The following is a 25,901-nucleotide window of genomic DNA, read 5'->3' as shown; positions in this document are numbered from 1 at the left end:
GGGTTAAAAAAAAATTACAAAAAAATCTATTATGTCAAATACCTGAACCCCAACAATTCAAAGAAAAATGAATAGTGAACATTGCATACAGATGCCTTTTATACATAACATATAAACATCTGACTTTGAAGAAAATATTAAATTATTTGTTTATCGATGCCACAAACCTGGGATATCGAAGAGCAGCATGTGAACTATTATCACTATAGAGCACAGAGCTTTTCCATTTTAGGAATTAGACCAACACAAATAACAAATGTAAAACAGCAGATTTTTGGTGGGTGAGTTACAAACGGAGAAACAACTGGATGTATAAGGTACTGTTGGTTTAACATTTGAAAAAAATATGCTCAAATTAGGTAAAAATTCAGATTTAAGTTGACTATGCCTTTAAACAGCTTGGAAAATTCCAGAAATGATGTCATGGCTTTAGAAGCTTCTGATAGGCTAATTGACACCATTTGAGTCAATTGGAGGTGTACCTGTGGATGTATTTTGAAAATCAAAATAAATCAGCCAAGACCTCAGAAGAAGAAATTGTAGACCTCCACAAGTCTGGTTCATCCTTGGGAGCAATTGCCAAACGCCTGAAGGTACCACGTTCATCTGTACAAACAATAGTACGCAAGTATAAACACCACGAGACCACACAGCCGTCATACCGCTCAGGAAGGAGACGCGTTCTCTCTCCTAGAGATGAACGTACTTTGGTGCGAAAAGTGCAAATCAATCCCAGAACAACAGCAAAGGACTTTGTAAAGATGCTGGAGGAAACAGGTACAAAAGTATCAAAATCCACAGTAAAACAAGTCCTATATCAACATAACCTGAAAGGCCGCTCAAAAGGGAGAAGCCACTGCTCCAAAACCACCATAAAAAAGTCAGACTACAGTTTGCAACTGCACATGGGGATAAAGATTGTACTTTTTGGAGAAATGTCCTCTGGTCTGATGAAACAAAAATAGAACTGTTTGGCCATAATGACCATTGTTATGTTTGGAGTAAAAAGGGGGAGGCTTGCAAACCGAAGAACACCATCCCAACTATGAAGCACGGGGGTGGCAGCATCATGTTGCAGAACTGAAAAGGTGTGTGCAAGCAAGGAGGCCTACAAACCTGACTCAGTGACACCGGCTCTGTCAGGAGGAATGGGCCAAAATTCACCCAACTTATTGTGGGAAGCTTGTGGAAGGTTACCCGAAACGTTTGACCCAAGTTAATCAATTTAAAGGCAATGCTACCAAGTTAAACCAAAGGGAAAGTTTTTGGATTTACAAACTACAGGCCACTAAGTACCCTGGTTTAAATGAAGATATGGATTTCTCACCCTTCCTGTAGGGTCGTGATGGATCCATTTGCTGTCATCTAGTGGACATTTTGCTCAATTGCCCTCTAGCTATGTTTGGACTGTTGTTCATGTTTTGCTGTGGTCTGGAGTACTGTGGAATATATTGCTTTCTTGTTCTGGACACTTCTCCCAGTCATGGTTAGGGTTGGAACTGCCTCTCTGGGTGTTCTGATGCTTCTAGCTTGGAGTTGTATGCTCATGATAACATAGCTACAGTATTTCACCTTTTCATGTGTATATTATTGCTTACTAGGTGTGTCCAATTTGGTAACCACTCCCTCTTCTAATTAGGGCTAATTGGAAAAGCCTTTCAAAAGAGGACATTGTATTCTCCTTTTTCTGTACTCCCTGACGAAGGCCATGCAGCCGAAACGCGTCGGTTTTTAAACAACTTTGTTTCTATTGAACATGCCATACTAATAAAGGCATTTTAATTAATTATATGAAGAGTGCCTTGGTCCTCCTTTCTTTTTGATGATCAATTTACACCTTTTACCAAAGAGCACCTTCTATCTACCAAAATATACTATAGTGTACCTTAGTAGCGCTTCCCTTCCTCCTCTTTCTACTACCAAATACTAATTGAGTGTATGTAAACTTCTGACCCACTGAGAAGGTGATGAAAGAAATAAAAGCTGAAATAAATCATTCTCTCTACTATTATTCTGACATTTAAAATTCTTAAAATAAAGTGGTGATCCTAACTGACCTAATACATGGAATTTTTAGGATTAAATGTCAGGAATTGTGAAAATTTGAGTTTAAATGTATTTGGCTAAGGTGTATGTAAACTTCTGACTTCAACTGTATGTAAATGTGAAAGCAGTTTTTTATTTTGAATACATTTGCAAACATTTCTAAAAAACTGTTTTTGCTTTGTCATTATGGGGTCTTGTATGTAGATTGATGAGGGGGAAAAACTATTTAATACATTTTAGAATAAGGCTCTAGTTAAGAGGTCTGAATACTTTACGAATGCACTGTATTGTAAGGTGTCTAGGTGTAGCAGGTAAGGCGGAATCAGGGCGCAGGACACAGAGATGAGTAATTCACCTAACTTCACCTAACAAAACAACAAATATTCCAAGAAGAAAAATAATCAAGCTCACAAATACAGACCAACTTACAACGAACAAACATGCACAAAACCATGAGGCGACCAGAGGGTTAAATAAGGAACATATAATTATGGGAATGGAAACCAGGTGTGTACAATGAAGACAAAACAAATGGAAAATGAAAAGTGGATCTCGGTGGCGGCTAGAAAACCTGTGACGGCGGAAGTCGTGACCGTACCCCCCCCCCCCCCCCCCCCTTGACGCGTGGCTCCAGCAGCACGCCGTCACCGGCCTCGGGGACCACCCGGAGGACGAGGCGCAGGGCGATCCGGGTGGAGACGGTGAAACTCCCGCAGCAATGAAGGGTCCAGGATGTCCTCCACCAGCAGCCAGCATCTGTCCTCCGGACGTACCCCTCCCACTCCACGAGGTACTGAAGGCCTCTCGCCCGACGCCTTGAGTCCATGATGGCTCGAACAGCATACGCCGGGGCCCCCTCGATGTCCAGAGGGGGCGGAGGAACCTCCCGCCCATCAGATTCCTGGAGTGGACCAGCCACCACCGGCCTGAGGAGAGACACATGGAACGAGGGGTTAATACGGTAATCAGGGGGAGCTGTAACCTGTAACAAACCTCGTTCAGTCTCCTCAGAACTTTAAATGGCCCCACAAACCGCGGACCCAGCTTCCGGCAGGGCAGGCGGAAGGGCAGGTTTCGGGTCGAGAGCCAGACCCGGTCCCCCGGTGCAAACACCGGGGCCTCACTGCGGTGGCAGTCGGCGCTCGCCTTCTGCCGCCTTATGGCCCGTTGCAGGTGCACATGGGCGGCGTACCAGGTCTCCTCCGAGCGCCTAAACCATTCATCCACCGCAGGTGCCTCGATCTGGCTCTGATGCCACGGTGCCAGAACCGGCTGATAACCTAGTATGCACTGGAAGGGAGATAGGTTAGTGGCGGAGTGAGTTTGGGCCATCTCTGCCCAGAGGATGAAAGCCGCCCACTCCCCCGGCCGGTCCTGGCAATAGGACCGCAGAAAACTACCCACATCCTGGTTAACTCTTTCCACCTGCCCGTTACTCTCGGGGTGAAAACCTGAGGTGGGGCTGACCAAGACCCACAGACATTCCATGAACGCCCTCCAGACCCTGGACGTGAACTGGCGACCCCGATCAGAAACTATGTCCTCAGGCACCCCGTAGTGCCGGAAGACGTGGGTGAACAGGTCCTCCGCAGTCTGTAGGGCCGTAGGGAGACCGGGCAGAGGAAGGAGACGGCAGGACTTAGAAAACCAATCCACAACGACCAGGATCGTGGTGTTTCCCTGTGACGGAGGAAGATCCGTCAAGAAATCCACCGACAGGTGTGACCACGGCCGTTGTGGAACGGGTAGGGGATGTAATTTCCCTCTGGGCAGGTGTCTAGGAGCCTTGCACTGGGCGCACACCGAGCAGGAGGAAACATAAACCCTTACATCCTTAGCCAAGGATGACCACCAGTACTTCCCACTAAGACAGCGCACTGTCCGACCGATGCCAGGATGACCAGAGGAGGGTGACGTGTGGGCCCAATAGATCAAACGGTCGCAGACAGCAGACGGAATGTACATACGCCCAGCTGGACACTGGGTGGGAGTGGGCTCTGTACGTAACGCCCGCTCGATGTCCGCGTCCAGCCCCCTCACCACCGGTGCCACCAGGCAAGAAGCCGGAAGTATGGCAGTGGGATCCATGGGCCGCTCCTCTGTGTCATACATCCGGGACAGTGCGTCTCCCTTAGCATTTTGGGAACCTGGTCTGTAGAATAGGGTGAAAACAAAACGGGTGAAAAACATGGCCCACCTTGCCTGGTGAGGGTTCAGTCTCGTCGCCGCCCGGATGTACTCCAGATTGCGGTGGTCAGTCCAGATGAGAAAAGGGTGTTTAGCCAATGCCTCCACGCCTTCAGAGCCTTTACGACAGCCAACAGCTCCCGGTCCCCCACATCATAGTTTCGCTCTGCCGAGCTGAGCTTCTTCGAAAAGAATGCACAGGGGCGGAGCTTTGGTGGCGTACCCGAGCGCTGAGACAGCACAGCTCCTATCCCAGCCTCGGACACGTCCACCTCCACTATGAATGCCAAGAAGGGATCCGGATGAGCCAGCACGGGAGCCTTTACCGTGGTGGGAGTCGGCCAATTACGCACGGCTGAAATGCGGTCACTTTCCATCTCCACCCGATGTGGAAATGCGGTACCCTAGGAAGGAGACGGACTGTTGGAAGAATAGACATTTCTCCGCCTTGACGTACAGGTCATGCTCCAAAAGGGGGTACTCATAGTGCCCAGAGGTGGTACTAAATGCAGTCGTCCCCCTCCCGGATACGCACCAGATTGTAAGCGCTCCTGAGATCCAATTTTGTGAAGAAGCGCGCCCCGTGCATTGACTCGATCGCACTGGCTATGAGAGGCAGCGGGTAGCTGTACCTCACAGTGATCTGATTGATACCTCGATAGTCAATACACGGGCGCAGACCTCCATCCTTCTTCACAAAAAATTAACTTGAGGAGGCAGGTGAAGTGGAAGGCTGAATGTATCCCTGCCCCAGAGATTCGGTGACATATGTTTCCATAGCTGCCGTCTCCTCCTGTGACAGAGGATACACGTGACTCCTGGGAAGTGCTGCATCTACCAGGAGAATTATCACACAATCCCCCGTCGATGGGGTGGTAGTTGAGTCGCCTTCTTCTTACAGAAGGCGAGAGCCAAATCTGCATATTCTGAGGGGATGTGCATGGTGGAGACCTGGTCTGGACTCTCCACCGTAGTCGCACCGATGGAAACACCTACACACCTCCCCGAGCACTTTCGTGACCATCCCTTGAGAGCCCTCTGTTACCACGAAATAGTGGGGTCATGATAGGCCAACCAGGGTAGGCCCAGCACCACGGGAAACGCAGGAGAATCAATAAGGAAGAGACTGATTCTCTCCTCATGACCCTCCTGCGTAACCATGCATAGTGGAGCGATAGCCTCCCTAATCAGCCCTGACCCTAATGGTCGACTATCTCAGTTTATTTTTTGTTTTTATTGCTACTATGGTGTGTTTCGTGTGTATGCTTTGAAAGTAAATGTGTATATCTACATGTTACCTCTTGGTGGGTTGGGAAGAAAAGATAAGCCATTCTAGTTAATTTTGTCTTTTGTTTCTGTTAGTCTTTAGTGACATGGATAGAAGTACAGGCTGCTGTCATTCTGATCTAAGAATATTACTCCTGCTTATTATGAAGAAAAAATACATCTGTTTAACTTTGGTGTAAACTAAAGGTGTGTTTTGAATAATTTTTGTTGTATTAATGTTATTTAATCTCTCCTCAGACTAATATTATTCTGTTTGTCCTGTGGGTACCTTTGCCAATGTTCCACCCCTTGTGTATTGCGCTGTCATGGTGTATGGGGCCCTGTACAGGGAAGGGCATATCAACAGGAACAATGGGGATCCCTAAACTATGGGCAAATGAACGGTCAATAAAGTTCCCAGCTGCGCCTGAATCTACTAGCGCCTTATGCTGGGAATGCGGGGAAAACTCAGGAAATTCTATAAACACAAACATGTGAGCAACAGGTGGCTCTGGGTGAGTCTGGTGCCTACTCACCTGGGGTGACACGACAGTTCCCTGCCTGCTTCCTCGACTCCCTGAGGAACCCCCCAGCACCAACCAGCAGTGTGCCCTCTGCGGTTACAGATGGTGCAGGGAATTGGCCCCCCCTCCGGTCACCCTAAGAGCAGCACCTCCTAGCTCCATGGGTGTCGGAGCGGAGGTGCTGGGGGATGGAACTGACGGACCCCGATCTGGACGTCCGCGGGTGGCCAGCAGGTTATCCAGCCGGATGGACAGGTCCACCAGCTGGTTGAATGTAAGGGTGGTGTCCATGCAGGCCAGCTCCCGACGGATGTCCTCGCGCAGACTGCACCGGTAATGGTCGATCAGGGCCCTGTCCTTCCATCCCGTGCCGGCAGCCAGGGTTCAGAAGTCCAAAGCAAAGTCCTGTGCTCTCCTCGTCCCCTGCCTTAGGTGAAACAAGCGTTCCCCCGCCACTCTACCCTCAGGCGGATGGTCGAAAACCACCCAGAAGCGGCGGGTGAAATCCTCATAGTGGTCCACGTCGCCCTCTCCCCATACGGCGTTGGCCCACTCCAGAGCCTTCCCGGATAGACAGGAGACGAGGGAGGACACTCTCTCGCGTCCCGAAGGAGCCGGGTGTATGGTCGCCAGGTAGAGCTCCAGCTGGAGAAGGAATCCCTGGCACCCGTCCCATCATATTCCCTCGGGAGCGCAAGCCAAATCCCACTGAGACCAGGTGAAGGAGGGGTGGACAGCGGTGTAGGTTGTTGTGATGATGATGGGGGTGCTGGACAACCTCCTCTCTCCCATCGCTCCATTGTTTGCAGCACGCGTTCCATGACTGTGCCGAGACTATGCAACATGGTCGCGTGCTGCTGGACGCTCTCCTCTACTAACAAAGGAGGGCTTTGTGCACCTGCTGACTCCATTTTCAGGTGCATGTTTCTGTAAGGTGTCTAGGTGTAGCAGGTAAGGCGGAGTCAGAGATGAGTAATTCACCTAACTTTACTCAAAACAACAAATATTCCAAGATGAAAATAATCAAGCTCACAAATACAGACCAACCTAAAACGAACAAACAAGCACAAAACCAAGGGGGAACCAGAGGGTTAAATAAGGAACATATCATTATGGGAATGGAAACCAGGTGTGTACAATGAAGACAAAACAAATGGAAAATGAAAAGTGGATCGGTGGCGGCTAGAAAACCTGTGACATCGAAAGCTGCCCGAACAAGGAGAGGGTCGTGACACTGTATAAACAGATCCTAGACATACTGTATAAAAAGCTTTCTCAAAATATGCTATAAAGATTATACCTGGCTTCCCTGCATTCTCATTAAAATAGTTTTCCATTATTTCAAGTAGTTTTCTAATGTCTCCAATATATCTTCCTTTAAGAATCCCGTCTGATCATGACGAATAATGTCCAGTAAGATGTTTTTTATTCTATGAGCAATAGATTTTGCCAATATTTATTTGCCTCACAACATTGAAAGGTGAGGAGCCTCCACATTTTTTTAGAGACTGGGTCGTTGTATTGCTCCCCTGGCTCCTGCTTTAGTAGGAGATAAATCAGTCCCTCCTTTTGGATGTCTGACAGTTTGCCATTTATGAGTAATTAAAACATAATAGTAATGGATATTTCAGTAGTTCATACAAAGTTTGATATATCTCTATTTGAATGCCGTCGAGACCAGGGGTTTTCCCCGTCTGAAATGAATCCATTGCTAACAATAGTTTGTCATGTGCAATTAGTTAGGCCTGCAGAAGATTTTTTGTTGTTGTGGGGAGAAGGATGTCACAAAACTCCTCGTCAAGTGAGGTTGTATGAACTTGACAGGAGAACAAAATCGCTGTTGGTGAGAAGGATTTTTCCATCGTTTGTTAATATTTTTTGTAGGTTCTTTTTGGTCGCGTTTCTATATTGAAGGTTTAGGGAAAAACTTGGTGAATTTTCGCCATTCCCCATCCAATTTAGTCTGTTTTTCAGATAAATGAAACCAGATCTTTCCTGAATAAGCTCCTCAAACTATTTTTGTTTTGCGTCTAGATTATTCAGTGCTTCTGTATACATTTAGCCTATCTACACCATTGATGTCTAATGTTAGATGTTCTATTCTCCGTTGACGAGACCATTTTTTGGAATGAAAATGTAATTGAAAAGCCTTTAACGGCACATTTAAAGGCATCACATACAATAAGTGGGTCCACTGAACCTGTAGCCAGTGCTCTCTATTGTCTGTTCAATCACAATGTCCTCTATCATTAAAGCTAAAATAATCCTGCCAAGAATTGACTACCGGTCACCTAATGATCAGAATAATGTATAAAAAATATTTTCAATAAATATGCTATGTTATCCATATCATCACCCATTAGTGTTGATGTGGTGAGATATTGCCAATTGATAAATCATGTTGATAATATCACGTTCTGACCATAGTTCTTTTGTGTTTTCGTTGTTTTAGTGTTGGTCAGGACGTGAGCTGAGTGGGCATTCTATGTTGTGTGTCTAGTTTTTCCGTTTCTATGTTTGGCCTGATGGTTCTCAATCAGAGGCAGGTGTTAGTCATTGTCTCTGATTGGGAACCATATTTAGGTAGCCTGTTTTGTGTTGGGTTTTGTGGGTGGTTGTCTTCTGTCTTTGTGTCTATGCACCAGATAGGACTGTTTCGGTTTTCCACATTTGTTGTTTTCTATTTTGTAGTGTTCACGTTTTTTTGTCGTTATTAAACATGATGAACACTAACCACGCTGCGCTTTGGTCCGATCCCTGCTACACCTCCTCCTCAGACGAAGAGGAGGAAATCTGCCGTTACAGATAAATTATCCATTTCAAATGGGTTTTTAGGGATAACGTGACAGGATTGATTATAAACAGTAGCATCGGCTTTTGCGGTTGGATGCCAATCAGTTGCCATACCAAGCAGTGAGGTAGAGTCATGACGCTCTCTATGGTGCAGCTGTATAACTTTTTTTGTGTGGGAGGGGGCGCACTGCATATCAGTGCTTGAGGCGTCACTACAGACACCCTAGTTCGATTCCAGGCTGTATCACAACCGGCCGTGATTGGGAGTCCCACAGGGCGCGCACAATTGGCCCAGCGTCGTCCGGGTTTGGCAGGTGTAGGCCATCATTATAAATAATATATTTTTCTTATTAACTGACTTGCCTAGTTAAATAAAGGTTAAATTAATAAATGAATTAAGGATAAGAGGGCCCACGCCGAATATTTATAATCTCCTGAGGGGGAAGAGGCGTTGTCATTATTAGGAGCAATACAAAAGAGCTCTCTAGCTAGCTAACAGCTGCTGGCGTCAGTTAGCTGGCTAAACTGTGAGGTCTACTTGACCAACGCAACGTCGTTAATGTTTTCTTACTGTTTCCACTATGATTCAGCAAGACACGACATCGTGGACTTCAGGAAACAAAAGGCCGAGCACGCCCCAACCACATCGACGTGGTTGTGGAGCGGATCGAGAGCTTCAAGTTCCTCTGGTCCACATCACTAATGAACTATCATGGTCCACTCACATCAACACAGACGTGAATAAGGCATCTTCATTCATGTGTTGGTGTGTGTGAGAAGGCATCTTCACGATTAGCTCCTTGCTGACTATTGCAAATATTTGTTTTTCATTCTCATTAATGTTATCGAACAGTTTGTATCTAGGTCTAGTAAAGGTGCCCATGTTTCTCATACCATGGAACATGCAGTAAATATATTACACTACCAACAAAATTGAACCAGTTAAATAATGTAAAACAATTTACATCAGCTCACACACTTTCACCAATTGAATGGGAGTAGCGGAGCCATTGAGGGAGTTCTATTGACCTGAGCCGGGGTGTACCGGTCTATGGCCCGTGACGTAAACGGGCAAAATTCGAACAGCAATGTGCGTGGCTCGGTCATGTTGTCAACAAGGCGGCATGGTGCATCGTCCAGAAACATACATCTCTTTTCCATAAAATATATGTCGGAATTTTTAAACTAGTTCATCATTGGGAAAGCAGTTTTTATCAGAAGCAATCACTTTTTCATGTGAAAACAAGGAATCCTACTCATTACTCCACGTGCTTAATCTAACCTAGGCTATGTCACTTTTGTTTTGAGCCGATTTCACCGTGGGCTTTGAACGGGGCACACCTGGCTCACCGCTCACGCGCGGGAGTCATCCCGGCCCCAACACGAATACAATTACGTTCATCCAACGCAAACACCTCCAAACTGGGTAATCCGGGACAGATAATCGAATCCCCCCCATTGAAGGGAACCTACATTACGTAGCTAACTGCATCCACATCACAACAATCAGAAAATCCAGAGAAAAACAAGGAAGTGAACGGTCACGTAACTCTGAACTGTTATCGCCGTTTTTAGTATTAAAACGGTCCTGATAGAAAAATACATACAACTTCAGAATCATCGTCTTCGACTCAGAAAACCACACACCAATTCAGGACAATGAACAACAAAGGTAATTTAGCTAACGTCCAAAATCATTGTTGTATAAGCTAGCTAACAGCGGCTAACGTTAGTTAGCTAAACGCTAGACTGCGCGGTCTACTTGGCCGACGTCGTTAGTGTTTTCATTATGAATTAGATAAATAGTTACAGTTGTTTAAATTGTAAGAGTCGACCGGTAAGTAGCCAGCTAGCTTATATATGTGTTGCCAAATACGTAACGTTAGCTAGCGTTAGTTACAGGCTAATTAGCGCTTAGCCGCGTACACTGACCTCAACCATGAATACAACACTATTCAGCTAACGTGTTAGCGAGTTAACAGTAGGACCTGTCATAGTCACTTATGTAAATTGACTAACTGTATTGTTCTGACTAGCCAACTGTAATCATCATATTGATTAAGTATTTTTCTGATCTGTTAGCCAGTCATAGGTACATTTCTTTTGTTAGAACGGTCTGTAGTATATTAACCTAATGTAGCAGGCGTAAAAAGACGCCTGAGCGGAGTTCCCACATCCGTTTCAGTGGGAACGGAAGTTTGATTGAAAATACTGTATTGTTCCCATTAGACAACACAGCCACAAAGTCAAAATTGTCCATCTTACAATTTCATAGATTTTTTTTATTTAAGGTTAGGTGTATGGGTTAGGTTTTAAATCTGATTTTAAAGAAGATAAATTGTAGAAATAAACGGTGTTTATGACTGTGGCTGTGTTAACTAGTGATGCCCATATTGTATCCCTGAACTGGAAAAATCAGCTTTATTCCGACCCCACGAAGAGTGGTCATTGATTAACAATCTAGCATTCAATAATGTTTTGCAATTGTGTGACGTTTGAGTAAAACAAAGTGTTGGTAGTGATAATAGCATAATATTATTTTGTGTATCACAGGTTCCTATCCCCAGCAAGCTGTGTACCCACAGCAGAGCAGTGCACCCATCTACCCCCCTGCAATGCAAGTGTCTCCTCAGGCACCCCCTTATACAGATGCACCACCTGCATACTCTGAGGTAACCATTTGTACTTGGAATAAATGTGTTATCTACTTTTGTGAAGTATTCACAATCATATCAATACAAACACACTGACAGACTGTCTCTAACACTCCCCCTTTCATCCTCTTTCCATTACTCCAAAGATTTATCAGCCCAGGTATGTGCACCCATCTCAGGCTGGCCAGCTACAGCAAATGGCCCAGTACCCTGGCACTCAGATGTACATGCAACTGCCCCAGTCCATGGCTGTTGGACCAATGGGCCACAACGTCCCCATGGCATACTACCCCATGGGAGCCATGTATCCCCCTGGCTCCGCTGTGCTAGTGGAGGGAGGATATGATGCTGGTGCTCGATTTGGTCAAAGCAACAGTGCTTCCATCCCTGTGAGTATCTGCAAAACACCTAGGCTATATCAGGGGTGTCAAGCTCAATTCCTGGTGGGTGGTGTGTTTGCTGTTTTTTGTTGTTTCCTTTCAATTTGTGTCTACTTAAGACTTAGACAACCACGTGAGGGAAAGTCATCGATTACCATAAGTACAAGGGAGGAGCCAAGTATATTGCCTGTGTTGTTGAGTAACAGATATTGGTAAAGTTACTCATGCATATGACTTTCTTTCTCCCTCACCTAAACACATCACAGCCCCCACCTCCTGGCCACATGCCTAATGCAGCTCAGCTGGCCGCCATGCAGGGTGCCAACGTCATGATGACACAGCGCAAGAACAACTTCTTCATGGGTGGTTCCAATGGTGGGTACACCATCTGGTAACAGCCAGCATTTGCCACAACTTCTCCCCATACTCCTCTCCCTCATTCAAAATGATGATTCCCTTTCCTGTCCCATCCGCCAACCCCTTTCGGGCTGCTTGGCCATGCCACAATACTGATATCACTTAACGGAATGTAATACTTTAGAGCCCTGATAAAAGGTACAGTACTCCACTTTCGATCCAGAGTCAAGTCTTAATTACTTATTCATAATTTGGGCTTCTGAACCGGTTCCCTGACCTTACAAGGATAGTGCTGCTGTCTTCAGTCAAAACACATTTCATATGTTACTGGCTATATTTTCTATTTGAGTGAATGACATTGCTCTAAACTCTTAACTGTCACCATTTTTGTACTTTATTATTTCAGTTTTTCATGTTTTTGGACTCGGCCTCATGTCTTCCTCACAAAGAGTGCTAATGATCCAAGCAGTGCATCACATATACTTGATTTTTTTTTTTTGCTGTTGCATGGCATGTTGAATATGCCCAGTAGGCCTATCTAAAAATCAGTTTCTCCGGCCACCGGATTGTAGTATAATAGTATACTGGTATGTTAAACAAGAACCAAAACAAACAAGAATGGATTACAAAATTCTAACCAGACTATTACATGCCATGGTGGTTTACTGTACCTTCTTGGGCAACTGTAGATGAACATAATCGGGAGCCAAACAGCACCGTGACTTAAATAAAAGCGAGTTAACTTAAAATACTTAAGAATGAAATTCAGTGTGATTTTCCAAATTGAGATTTGGATCATCGAATGGGTTGGTTGGCTTTACATTTTTGCTGTTATTTTTTCCCCCTAAGTCGGATACCCAGAGTTGAACATCATCCCAGTGTTTCGTTAAGTAAAATAATGGCACCCACGACCTGTTCTTAAAACACAAAAAAGTACTGTCAAGTAAGGTAGAATAACCTACTAAGATCAGTAGGTTATAAGGGCTGCAGTGTTATGAAGCCTTTGCGGGTTCAATTAAAATATAACCAGTTTGTTTATTTTCTGTCTCATCTTCAAGTGATTTGTTTGAATCAATTACTAGTTACTTACTTTGTAAGTATAACCACGGAGATGGTTGTACCAAAGATATGGTCTAGATTGCACTACAAAATGTTTGGTTGTGACTTAATTATAATAATTCAAATATGGCACATTTTAAAAGGAAACATATCAAACAGTGATGATGGGTTTGAAGGTACTTAAGACCTTCGATCTGGCATTTGTTGCTGTATTTTGTAATGGGGTGATTAAATGTTGTTTAATGTAATTGCGACTAGGTGGTTCTGCATGCCTTTTTGCACTTTTGCTCTGTACAACTTTGAATTTTGTGAAGATGTATCATTGCTAATTTTTATAGAAATGCCACAATTTAATTTATGTACACTTTGGAAATGATAGATTTTGCTACTTGTTTTTAGTACAAATGCTAATAACCTGCAAATACAGCTCTAGGCAAAGGCTGCTCTTTCCTGTACAACTTATTGAAGGAATTTCATTGAACTGTCTTCACTCCAAAAGGGTGAGGTTCCTAAATGTTTTAGGACTGCAGCAAATCACTTGCATATGGTTCCCCTTGCCCGACTTGTTAATTGTAGTGTTAAGCCACACCATTATTTATGAATACATTTTCTTATTAATAAATATGCATTGTATCAGTCGAGCTTACACAACTGTTTCTTTTCCAATACACTTACGTGCGCTGCTAATTGAACTACCGTAGAACCTTTTTAAGTCATATCTAACACTAGGTTTGATCCAGTTTGTGAAAACGCCTAGATTCAAGAATTTGATATTTTGGTTTAAACATTAACATTCAGTGCAATTTCTTTATTTTTCCTTATGTAATGCAACTCATGTCTTGTATGTTATGATCAAAATTCATGTGTCACTGGGTATCCGACTTAATAGCCTAGATTTGATAGTTGTGGCCCTCATTAAAACAAGTAGTCCTCACTGAAATGTGAATTCCAGGTTACTTTGGTCAGTTGATCAGCTGTCTGGAAACCTGCTAGCCTAGCATGCAACCTGTTTGCACATTATGTATCATCAGACTGCATCTGCTCTTGGTTACACTGATCACATGACTAGCTACCATTCCAAACATGGTTGTCATGTCACTCATTTTGCACAGCTGTAAATGTGTATCCCATTCCCAAACACACACTGATGCATCATACGGTTTATAAAGGGGTCACAGCTTTCAAAATGTAAGCAAAAGGCTCATACAATTTTGTTTAGTTTCTTTCTGTCCCAGACCTGACTCATGTTTGTAACGCAGCTTAGACCTAGCAATATGATGTACCGTAATGCTTACCAGTAGATGCCATGCCAACCACAGCCAGTGTGGAATAAAAGTTCCTGTTGAAGGATTTATGGACATTTATAGTTCAGGGATTCTCTAACATTTTTATAATATGGATATGTATTAAAAGTGATTTGATGGACTACAGTACTTTCTTTTAAGATTACTAAGTGTCACTTTGGTTTGAGACATGCGTCTGGAGGAAAACTCTGGTGCAGTTAACTTTTTATACTAAACATAACATTTAAGGTGAAAAATTTAGAATAAAGGATATTTTGGAAATTTGAAATGCTACCTGTTCCGAGTGCTTTTCCATCATTTATAAAATCAGATGTGTCATGCATTAGGACTCAAGCAGCCCTGTATGAATTGTAAGAGGAAGAAATGTTTAGTGCATAAACACCTCCTATGGCTTATAGCTAGCTGGATTAAGGACATTGAACACAGTGATTTAAAAACGAACAAGCTTTATTGCCATGTCAGACCTGCAGTCTCAAATTGAGGTCTGTCATGCCACTTACTGCCTTTGGCAGATACTTCAGTAAGATCATACAAACACAAGATGGCGTATTTGGTAATAGTAACAGATACAAAACAACATTTCCCATTTAGCTGCCCAGTTTTGAACTGGTAAATTATGTATAATGGCATAAGAGAAGAAAAAAAAATCAGTGCCTTCTACTGATCCAACAAATACAATTTCCCATTTAGCCCCCAGGACAATATTTTTTTTTACCAATACAACCAGAAAATGAAAACCCTTCAGAGTTGACACATGGGGAGCAGATTGATAACAATTATATGACAAAGAAGAAAGCATATTTATGATGCCATCTTAGACATTCCCCCACAAGAATCTCATGAAGTCCTCCATCCACCAGTGTTAAACAGTTCTCTTACCTTGCACACAACTGTTAAATTGTGAAACCATCCGTGTGCACACTTTTACTAATTAATCTCATCGCTTGCCCAGCTTATGTGCTTATACGTGATAGTGTGTTCTCTTGGGTAAAATCTATGTAGGTCTTCAATTCCGCAGACATATGGTAGATTTGGTAGATCATTTTCCTATTTCCTGTCAGTTTGGCAGAGAACATTTTGTTAAACACCCACCCACAGTTCTCGTCACATTCCTCCTTGTCATCAAGTTCAAATGAAGTACTCCTTCTTTTCATCAGTTACAATGTCACCGTGAGCCAGATCACAGTCCTCCCCCGGGGCGGGTTCTCCTGTGGTTCTGTAGGCACCCTTGTTATGGCACAAGTACCGGTACAGAAGGAAACCCAGGCCAGCTAGCGTCAGTAGAACAAGTACGATGACAACTGGAGAGAGAGTCAAATGCTTTTAGAATAGGGACAGAAGTTCAGCTAAGGATAGATGCATACGCTTTAAAGGTAGACTCAGTGATATGACGTAGATGCAGAATGTAAACCGCACATGCCCATATACTCTGTGAGAGTGAAGTCCTGCATCTCTATTATCTCAATATCTGCGGTGCTACTCGTGGCAACATCATTTTGTGGAGTCTACTTTTAAAACAGGGTTTTGCACATTTTTGTTTTTATCATACTGAAGTGAAAAGAAAAGTTAAAATAAAATCAGGCCTACTTCCAATGACAGAGGAGTCCGTATGACTGGGAAGCGATGTAGGTCTCATCTCTGTTGCTGAAGACATAAAACATGACAAACAATCCGTTTCATACTGTAGGCTGTGCTAGTATAAACATGAGAAACTGCATCATTTTCTCAATACAGGGAAATCTGAACTGTATTTTATTACACAGTAATCTGCTTACAAAACGGCTAAACTCAGGTCCAGCCCATGTTTAATTTTTGAAATCTATTTGACATAACGCAGTGCCTTAATCAGAAGACAGAGCCGTCATGAAAAAGGGTTGGGTGTCATCAACTCTATAGAGGAAAATATGGTTACAGTATTTCATTGACACACGGACTTCAAAATTCAAATAAATGTATTTTGTCTTCTTTGTGAAATAAGTGCCATATAAAATGGCATTTCTCTAACACAAAAAAAAAAAGGACGTCCCACTTACCCGTCATGGGAATAGAAGTCATGGTGATTGATGTCAGATTCACAAGCTATGGAACAAATGAAAAGTACAGTACTTAGTACAGTCATTGTTTACACAACACACAAACTCAAGACATAAAAGGCACTGTATTCCTAACCAACACAGTACTAAATTCTGTAGATACATATATCACATTATCTGGCGTACAGCCAAATATTTTTCGTGTGCATTACTGGGCTTTGCAGGAAAGCCCTATACAAACCCTCACAGATTTTTCAACTAATCTTCAAACTCGAGTCGGTGAAAAAAGTATCTTAGAAATGTCAGTTTCCATTTGCAGGTGGTTCTACAAAAACCATAGAAAATTCAGAAAGCTATTAAATCCATGTTTTGTATCGAGTGAGATATGCCTCTTGCATGTGTGTAGATCTTTGTTTTGGTTGCACTGTGTGACGAACTGTCATCTAATGCTACACCTGGCCGTGCCGCATAAAAACTAGTAGTTCCTGCAAAGCTGCTGGGAAATGCTAGATGTGCGGCAGCTAAGATGGCAGGGTACAAAACATGGATTTAATATACTTTTTTTTGTTGACATTTCTAATATTTTTTTTTCCACTGAATCGAGAACTATGAAAGTACCGCCAAGAACAGGTTCGTTGAAAAATCTATGGCGGCAGTTAGTGTGTATGGAAGTTTATTAGTGGCTTTATTCAATATAAAAAAATATAAATGGGCAAATTATAAATCTGTTTCTAATTCCTTTTCCTAAATGGGTATGCATTTATGACAAAATTCTAAGCGTTATCGTTTTCATGATTGAGTATGCATAATGCCTGCTGATTTGAAAAATAAATAGCAAAGTGTTTCATATTTAATTTCCACAGTACTATCCAGTACAACACTGACACGTTTAAAAATTAAATGTAAAAGCTTAAATTACCAATCATTTCTCATGTAATTTCCTTGTGACTGCATGAATTGTGGCAAAATTCAAATGATCAATAAAATTCTATAAATCAATCAATGCTTAATTTTGCTATTTAGTTTCCTCATTGCTCCTTTGCGTTTTCGATGTGTGTTAGACCTGTCAAACACGGTGGGCGGTGCTTTGGTAATGTGAGGTGGAAGTGGTTGCCTGGGCTTGCTAGCTATGCTCAGACAGAAATACTCTTAATTTCTTCAAGTATTTCTAGATCAGAGAGGAAGAGGCGAAGCTGTACTATATACTGAATAACTCCGTATATATACACACACACACACACACGCACTGAGTGTACAAAACATTAGGAACACCTCTTTCCATGGCATACAGACCAGGTGAATCCAGGTGAAAGCTATCATCCCTTATTGATGTCACCTGTTTAAATCCACTTCAATCAGTGTAGATGAAGGGGAGGAGACAGGTTAAAGAAGGATTTTTAAGACTTGAGACATAGATTGTGTATGTGTGCCATTCAGAGGGTGAATGGGCAAGACAAAATATTTAAGTGCCTTTGAACGGGGTATGGTAGTAGGTGCCAGGCCCACCGGTTTGAGCGTGTCAAGAACTGCAAAGCTGCCAGGGTTTTTCACACTCAACAGTTTCCCTTGTGTATCAAGAATGGTCCACCACCCAAAAGATATCCAGCCAACTTGACAACTGTTGGAAGCATTGGAGTCAACATGGGCCAGCATCCCTGTAGTACACTTTCGACACCTTGTCATCCATGCCCTGATGATTTGAGGCTGTTCTGAAAGCAAACGGGGGTGCAACTCAATATTAGGAAGGTGTTCCAAATAGTTTGTACACTCAGTGTAGATAATCTTTGCTATGCTGGCTAGGACAGCCAGTGAGCAAGAAATTCATGAGGAGAACGCTCAGGCATGGTGCTTGCTGCAAGCAATATGATGGCTAGTATATGTAGTTACCACAGGTGGCACCTTAATTGGGGAGGACAGGCTTGTGGTAATGGCTGGACCAGCAAAAGTGAAATGGTATCAAATAAATAAAACACATGGTTTGATGCCATTCCATTTGCTCCGTTCCAGACATTATGAGCCGTCCTCCCCTCAGGAGCGTCCACTGTTAGCTACTAGCTAGGTTAGATACGCTAGCTAGCCATGGTGAGGCAAGTCAACACATTTAAGAGATGAACAGAGACATAACCTACTAAAAATTATTCTGGTCTAAACAAATAAAATACATATATTTGACAGTGACAGAGAGCGAGGGAGAACGGCCCCTTTGGCCATTAACGTTAGTCCTTGGTGGGACAGTATTTACAAAAACTGCGGTTGTCATATGTCATGGCACCATCAAATCAAATTTTATTTGTCACATGCACCGAATACAACAGGTGTAGTAGACCTTACATAGAAATGCTTACTTACAAGCCCTTAACCAACAATGCAGTTAAGAAAAATACCTACAAAAATAAGAAATAAAGTAACAAATAATTAAAGAGCAGCAGTAAAATAACATTAGCGAGGCTATATACAGGGGGTACTGGTACAGAGTCAATGAGTGGGTGCACCGGTTAGTTGAAATAATATATACATGAGGGTAGAGTTATTAAAGTAACTTATGCACCGATAATAACAGAGTAACAGCAGCGTAAAATAGGAGGGAGGGGGGGCAATGCAAGTAGTCTGGGTAGCCATTTGATTAGATGTTCAGTAGTCTTATGGCTTGGGGGTAGAAGCTGTTTAGAAGCCTCTTGGACCTAGACTTGGCACTCCGGTACCGCTTGCCTTGCGGTAGCATAGAGAACAGTCTACGACTAGGGGTACATCCCCTGGACAAGATGCTAGTCTTTCGCATGGCCTTATCCCCAATCTATTTATCTATCTATCTATCTATCTATAGTGCCAAGCAGAGATGCATCAGGTCTCATTTTTACAGTCTTTAGTATGACTAGGCCAGGGATAGAGCTGTCCAACCTTTAAATCTCAGCGAGGACACTAACCACAGGGGCACTGAGTTGGTTATGCGAGTCATACTGTAGGTAAAACTATATTGCATATTGATTTGTTCCATGTCGACTGGAAAATGAGGCATGCAAAATTAACCATCACAAATTGTTTTATGAAGGATATACACCGTACTGTACCCTTGGTGACCTGTGATGGAGACATTGTCTTACAAGTAACAGTTATTCTTAGAATCACTGGTGTTCAACAAAAAAGTTAATACTGTAGGTTTCCAACATATGATTGGCAGAACCTCATTGAAGAGCAAGAACATTTCTGTATTGTTATTTTTTTTTAAACATCTTACTGAACATGTCACTAGTGGTAACAAAGTGGCACTGTAATTTTAACTGAACACTTCAAGCAGTTCAGCGACAACATAAGTCTGCCCTCTTCCTCATCAGTAAAGTTAGAAATATTGGTATTCCTTCTTAGTTTCTATCAGCTATGGAGATAGGTCCTCAGCCAGAACTGCCTGTGAAAAAAGGAGCGCAAATTATGCTAAAAGATTAGAATGGATGGAAATCTAAAACACAGATGATCAATGTACAACTCATGATAAGTGCACTAGTCACAATTAAATTCACATATCCTACTGTTTTTTTATAGTACAACAACTGTATTCTCTGGTTTAGTGCATGTCATAACCAATCATTCACTCAATTTACAGTTCAATGAGGTATAATAGCACGGGTGGTGTGGGGCATCTTTCAGCCATTTTGGTGCCCCTGCAGCCCTTGCTTTCTAACCTGTCTGATGGTGGGCAGCAGCATCTGGAAGACAGGAGGGGCAGCGTCTGCTGGAGAACCTGCTGGGGTGTCCCGTACACAGCAATGACATCAGTTTCCTTAGGGTTGGAACACAAAATATATTAGTTGAAAGGCACACTGTCATGTCTGGGGCAAATGAGCTAATATAGAAAAGGCTTTATTTTAAAATCAGACAACAGGAACTCTTAAGAATCACTGATTCCAGTCCATATCAGATCATCTGCCCACTTAGAATCTCTGGTACTGTCCCATGTGGGCTATAATAATGAAATACTGCAACGTTGACATTATTTACTGGCATTCAAACAAAAGCTTTACTTGCAATAAACAAAATGACAAACTCAGTGGGGGAGGATCATAGGACTACAATATTAATAGAATCTGTATTGCTCTTAAATTGAGGGAGTTTAATTAAGCTGGACCGGGGTGCGCCGGGCTATGGCCCGTGACGTGAATGGGCAAAAGTGGTGAGGGAGGAGCGCCGTGCTGAAATTGAAAAGTAATCTGCACCACCAGGTCATATTGTCAACAAGACAGCATGGTTCATCGTTCAGACACATACATTTTCCATCAAAGTACATGTTAACATTTTCAAACTAAGTTTACTTGTGAAGGCAGATAAATAACATATTAGTTTTAACCAAGATAAAACACTTTGCATGTGAACAGGGCTTGTAAGTAAGCATTTCACAGTAAGGTCTACACTTGTATTTGACGCATGTGACAAAAAAACATTTGATTTTCAACGTTCTTGACATACTACACTTTTGTTTGAGCAGACTTCGCAGTGAGCTTTGAACGGCGATCCCGGCTCACACCCGAGAGGCAGCCGGTTTTCAAAACAATGACTATTCATCCTGTGCAATTTCCACCAACCCGGCCAGCTTAATCAAATCCCCTCATTGTAATATCGCTGTAGCCCTCAATGCACCTTCCTCTGAAATGACAATACAAAAAAAGCCACTTACCTAAAAGTGTTCCACGATGTCTTGTTGTGAAGGTAGTAGCTAGCTCGCTAGACTAGCCAGTGGGCTAGCTAGCTAACACAAGCCAGTAACGTTAGCCAGTAGTGCATCATAGCCAGCTAGCTACACTACAGGAACAAAAGTCAAACATCTTATTCCAAAATGATGAGCATTAGAGGTCGACCGATTATGATTTTTCAACGCCGATACCGATTATTGGAGGACCAAAAAAAGCCGATACCGAATAAATTGGCCAATTTCTATATATACACACATACATACACATATTTGTAAAATGACCATTACAACAATACTGAATGAACACTTATTTTAACTTAATATAATACATAAATAATATATTTAGTCTCAAATAAATAATGAAACATGTTCAATTTGGTTTAAATAATGCAAAAGCAGTGTTGGAGAAAAAAGTAAAAGTGCAATATGTGCCATGTAAAAAAGCTAACGATTAAGTTCCTTGCTCAGAACATATGAAAGCTGGTGGTTCCTTTTAACATGAGTCTTCAATATTCCCAGGTAAGAAGTTTTAGGTTGTAGTTATTATAGGAATTATAGGACTATTTCTCTCTATACCATTTGTATTTCATTAACCTTTGACTATTGGATGCTCTTATAGGCACTATAGTATTGCCAGCCTAATCTCGGGAGTTGATAGGCTTGAAGTCATAAACAGCGCTGTGCTTCAAGCATTGCGAAGAGCTGCTGGCAAATGCAGGAAAGTGCTGTTTGAATGAATGCTTATGAGCCTGCTGATGCCTACCACCGCTCAGTCAAACTGCTCTATCAAATCATAGACTTAATTATAATATAATAAACACACAGAAATACAAGCCTTAGGTCATCAATATGGTCAAATCTGGAAACTATCATTTCAAAAACAAAACGTTTACTCTCAGTGAAATACGGAACCGTTCCGTATTTTATTTAAACGGGTGGCAACCCCAAGTCTAAATATTGCTGTTACATTGCACAACCTTGAATGTCATAATTATGTATAATTCTGGCAAAATAATTACGGTCTTTGTTAGGAAGAAATGGTCTTCACGCAGTTCGCAACGAGCCAGGCGGCCCAAACTGCTGCATATACCCTGACTCTGCTTGCACAGAACGCAAGAGAAGTGACACAATTTCCCTAGTTAATATTGCCTACTAACATGCATTTCTTTTAACTAAATACGCAGGTTAAAAAATATATACTTGTGTATTGATTTTAAGAAAGGCATTGATGTTTATGGTTAGGTACATTGGTGCAACGACAGTGCTTTTTTCACGAATGCGCTTGTCAAATCATCACCCGTTGGGCAAAGTAGGCTGTGATTCGATGATAAATTAACAGGCATTGATTATATGCAACGCAGGACAAGATAGTTAAACTAGTAATATCAACCATGTGTAGTTAACTAGTGATTATGTTAAGATTCATTGTTTTTTATAAAAGATAAGTTTATTGCTAGCTAGCAACTTACCTTGGCTCCTTGCTGCAGTCGCATAACAGGTGGTCAGCCTGCCATGCAGTCTCCTCATGGATTGCAATGTAATCGGCCATAATGGGCATCCAAAAATGCAGATTACCGATTGTTATGAAAACTTGAAATTGGCCCTAATTAAAATCGGCCATGCCGATTAATCGGCCGACCTCTAATGAGCATCAATATGGAGTTGGTCCCCTTTGCTGCTATAACAGTCTCCACTCTTCTGGAAAGGCTTTGCACTAGATGTTGGAACATTGCTGTGGGGACTTGCTTCCATTCAGCCACAAGAGCATTAGCGAAGTCGGGCACTGATGTTGGGCGATTAGGCCTGGCTCACAGTTGGAGTTCTAATTCATCCCAAAGGTGTTTGATGGGGTTGAGGTCAGGGCTCTGTGCAGACCAGTCAAGTTCTTCCACAACGATCTCGACAAACCATTTCTGTATGGACCTCACTTTGTGCACGGGGGCATTGTCATGCTGAAACAGGAAAGGGTCGTCCCTAAACTGTTTCCACAAAGATGGAACCACAGAATTGTCTAGAATGTCATTGTATTCTGTAGCATTAAGATTCCCCTTCACTGGAACTGATGGGCCTAGCCTGAACCATGAAAAACAGTCCCAGACCATTATTCCTCCTCCACCAAACTTTACAGTTGGCACTCTGCAGTCGGGCAGGTAGCGTTCTCCTGTCATACGCCAAACCCAGATTTGTCTGTCGGACTGCCAGATGAAGCGTGATTCATCACTCCAGGGAACACGTTTACACTGCTCCAGAGTCCAATGGCGGCGAGCTTTACACCACTCCAGCTTGGCATTGCGCATTGTGATCTTAGGCTTGTGTGCGGCTGCTTGGCCATGGAAACCCATTTAAGGATGCTCCCAATGAACAGGTATTGTACTGACGTTACTTCCATAGGCAGTTTCAAACTCAGTAGTAAGTGTTACAACTGAGGACAGATGATTTTTACGCGGTATGCGCTTCAGCGGTACCGTTCTGTGAGCTTGTGTGGCCTATCACTTCATGGCTGAGCCGTTGTTGCTCCTAGACGTTTCCACTTCACAATAACAGCACTTACAGTTGACCGGGGCAGCTCTGGCAGGGCAGAAATTTGACTAACTGACTTGTTGGAAAGGTGGCATCCTATAACGGTGCCACGTTGAAAGTCACTGAGCTATTCAGTAAGGCCACTGTACTACTTAATGTTGGTCTAAGGAGATTGCATGGCTGTGTGCACGATTTTATACACCTGTGAGCAACGGGTGTGGCTGAAATTGCAGAATCCACTAATTTGGCCATGTTCTGTTATAATCTCCACCCGGCACAGCCAGAAGAGGACTGGCCACCCCTCATAGCCTGGTTCCTCTCTAGGTTTCTTCCTAGGTTTTGGCCTTTCTAGGGAGTTTTTCCTAGCCACCGTGCTTCTACACCTGCATTGTTTGCTGTTTGGGGTTTTAGGCTGGGTTTCTGTACAGCACTTTGAGATATCAGCTGATGTAAGAAGGGCTATATAAATAAACTTGATTTGAATTTGATTTGAAGGGGTGTCCACAAGTTGCTTCACATCACTTCACATGTATCTAACCTACCGGTAGCTAGCTACATATAATAGCCAATTAGCTAGCTACTAGTAGCTCACTGTCCCCTCCTGCAAACTCCAAACACACTGTTCTTCTGTGGGGTTTCACACTGGTTGTTGTTGCCGGGATAGCCTAAAAACACACCACAATCGATACAGCTACAACCGGAAAGACCATCGCCAGCAAGCACAGGCAACCTCTTCCGCTTCACGTTAGCGAAACCCCACCCAGTGTTTGACTGACAATCAACACAAGTCGATAAAACGATAATGCAAATGAGGAAACGAAATAGCAAAATTAAGCATTGCGATTGATTTATCGAATTTGATTGATCATTTGAATTATGACAGTCTTAAACCACAGAGTATGGAAAAGCATTGTCAATTGAAAAAAATACTTTGTCACAATTCATGCTATCACAACAAGAAAAGTATTTATCATTTAACTTAGATTTTTGGATGTGTCAAGTGTTGTACTGGAAAGTACCATGGAAATGAATAATCAAACACACTCTATTTTTCAAATATGCAGTTATCATGAAAATTATATGCAATCTTTTTTTGCAATTCCATTTTTTTTTTTACAAATACATACCCATTTAAGGAAAAGGAATTGCAAACATTATATAACATGTATAATTACCATTTGCATTTCCAATTGAGTTTTGGTAGCTAAATGCTCCCATATGTATGGGGCTTTCCTGTAACGCCCAGTAATGGTCTAACCGGTTTCCCTTGTATCTATGCTAAATAGTCTCTAGGGTCATTTGACTTAGTTACCGCCCTATCCGGGTAATAAAAAGCAGTAAAGGCTAGAATATTCTCATCATTTCCACATATCAAGCACTGATGCATAGCCTGTTTACTGGCTACATCACACGTTTAATGCTGCCGTTGTTCATCACACAGTTGTCTACGCAAATTTTACCTGAGGAAGTAGTTTAGCTAGCTGGATCTGCTGAGAGAAATATTTGCTTGCTGGTCACCTTCAGGCACACCACTTTTGTCCTTACAAAAATAACAACAGGTACAAAAATACAGTCGATAAAGCAAACTAGCTTTAGTAAACCAACAACGAACAAAAAAAAACAGACGTGTATCCTCACAGCTCACAGCTCAAACTTTCCTGTAATCCCTTGCGCGTTCGTGAGACTCATGTGTGCTCGCCCCCGTGAAATTGCAACACAAACCAGGTTCCCATCGCGATTTTTTTTCTGACGCCATACGGTATAAAAACAAATTCACGAGAGCTGTGATGGAAACAAACTGTCCAAATGTAAACTAAACAAAATACGCTAGACAAGGTGGAACCTTTTTGTGTCGTTAAAATGTAGTATGCGAAAAATGTCGGTGGAAATGCTTTAATGCACAAATATTGATATAATAACCATTTATCGAAGTAAATTTGGAATCACGTGACATGTTTTGCAGTCCTCCCACTACGACTCGTCGGGAAAGCATGTAGTTTATTAGGCTACAAATTAAGTACATTATGATTAATTTCACAGGGTGGTGAAAGTGCAAGTTGATAATCGGTGTTTGGCTGCCGTTTGAGAAATACAAAT

General features: G+C 42.6%; 2 protein-coding genes across 4 annotated transcripts; one reads left to right on the top strand and one right to left on the bottom strand.

Annotated features, from left to right (window-relative positions):
- The first annotated feature begins 10,255 nt into the window (after nt 1-10,255).
- LOC139557587 (DAZ-associated protein 2-like) lies at nt 10,256-14,691 on the top strand. The gene is made up of 4 exons (XM_071372589.1): nt 10,256-10,488; nt 11,370-11,488; nt 11,617-11,859; nt 12,117-14,691. The coding sequence occupies exons 1-4, from the start codon at nt 10,476-10,478 to the stop codon at nt 12,243-12,245; spliced, it is 504 nt and encodes a 167-aa protein (XP_071228690.1). The 5' UTR covers nt 10,256-10,475; the 3' UTR covers nt 12,246-14,691.
- Nucleotides 14,692-14,999: 308 nt separating this feature from the next.
- LOC139557588 (small cell adhesion glycoprotein-like) lies at nt 15,000-25,574 on the bottom strand. Of its 3 annotated transcripts, XR_011671433.1 has the most exons (6): nt 25,265-25,574; nt 20,281-20,378; nt 18,953-20,006; nt 16,604-16,649; nt 16,158-16,214; nt 15,000-15,871 (listed from the first exon to the last, which is right to left on the bottom strand). XR_011671433.1 is itself a non-coding variant. In XM_071372590.1 (5 exons), the coding sequence occupies exons 2-5, from the start codon at nt 20,302-20,304 to the stop codon at nt 15,699-15,701; spliced, it is 300 nt and encodes a 99-aa protein (XP_071228691.1). In that variant the 5' UTR covers nt 20,305-20,378; nt 25,265-25,518; the 3' UTR covers nt 15,000-15,698. The 3 variants fall into 3 exon arrangements, 1 of the variants encoding a protein (XP_071228691.1); XM_071372590.1 differs by lacking the exon at nt 18,953-20,006 and having other exon boundaries at nt 25,265-25,518; XR_011671432.1 differs by lacking the exons at nt 18,953-20,006; nt 20,281-20,378 and having other exon boundaries at nt 25,265-25,535.
- Between the last annotated feature and the right edge of the window lie 327 nt (nt 25,575-25,901).

The sequence above is a fragment of the Salvelinus alpinus genome, chromosome 28, assembly GCF_045679555.1.
Source record: "Salvelinus alpinus chromosome 28, SLU_Salpinus.1, whole genome shotgun sequence".
Lineage (NCBI taxonomy): Eukaryota > Metazoa > Chordata > Actinopteri > Salmoniformes > Salmonidae > Salvelinus > Salvelinus alpinus.
The sequence above is the reverse complement of the archived record's forward strand: the minus strand, read 5'-3'. Positions and strand labels throughout refer to the sequence as shown.

Excerpts from the sequence above, each read along its gene's own strand:
- LOC139557587 (XM_071372589.1), top strand. Across the intron at positions 11,489-11,616 it reads CACCACCTGCATACTCTGAG|ATTTATCAGCCCAGGTATGT; the intron begins GTAACCATTTGT and ends ATTACTCCAAAG. Across the intron at positions 11,860-12,116 it reads GCAACAGTGCTTCCATCCCT|CCCCCACCTCCTGGCCACAT; the intron begins GTGAGTATCTGC and ends AACACATCACAG.
- LOC139557588 (XM_071372590.1), bottom strand. The coding sequence starts at position 20,304 with ATGCTGCTGCCCACCATCAGACAG. Across the intron at positions 16,215-16,603 it reads GACTTCTATTCCCATGACGG|CAACAGAGATGAGACCTACA; the intron begins GTAAGTGGGACG and ends TTATGTCTTCAG. Across the intron at positions 15,872-16,157 it reads GGACTCCTCTGTCATTGGAA|TTGTCATCGTACTTGTTCTA; the intron begins GTAGGCCTGATT and ends CTCTCTCTCCAG.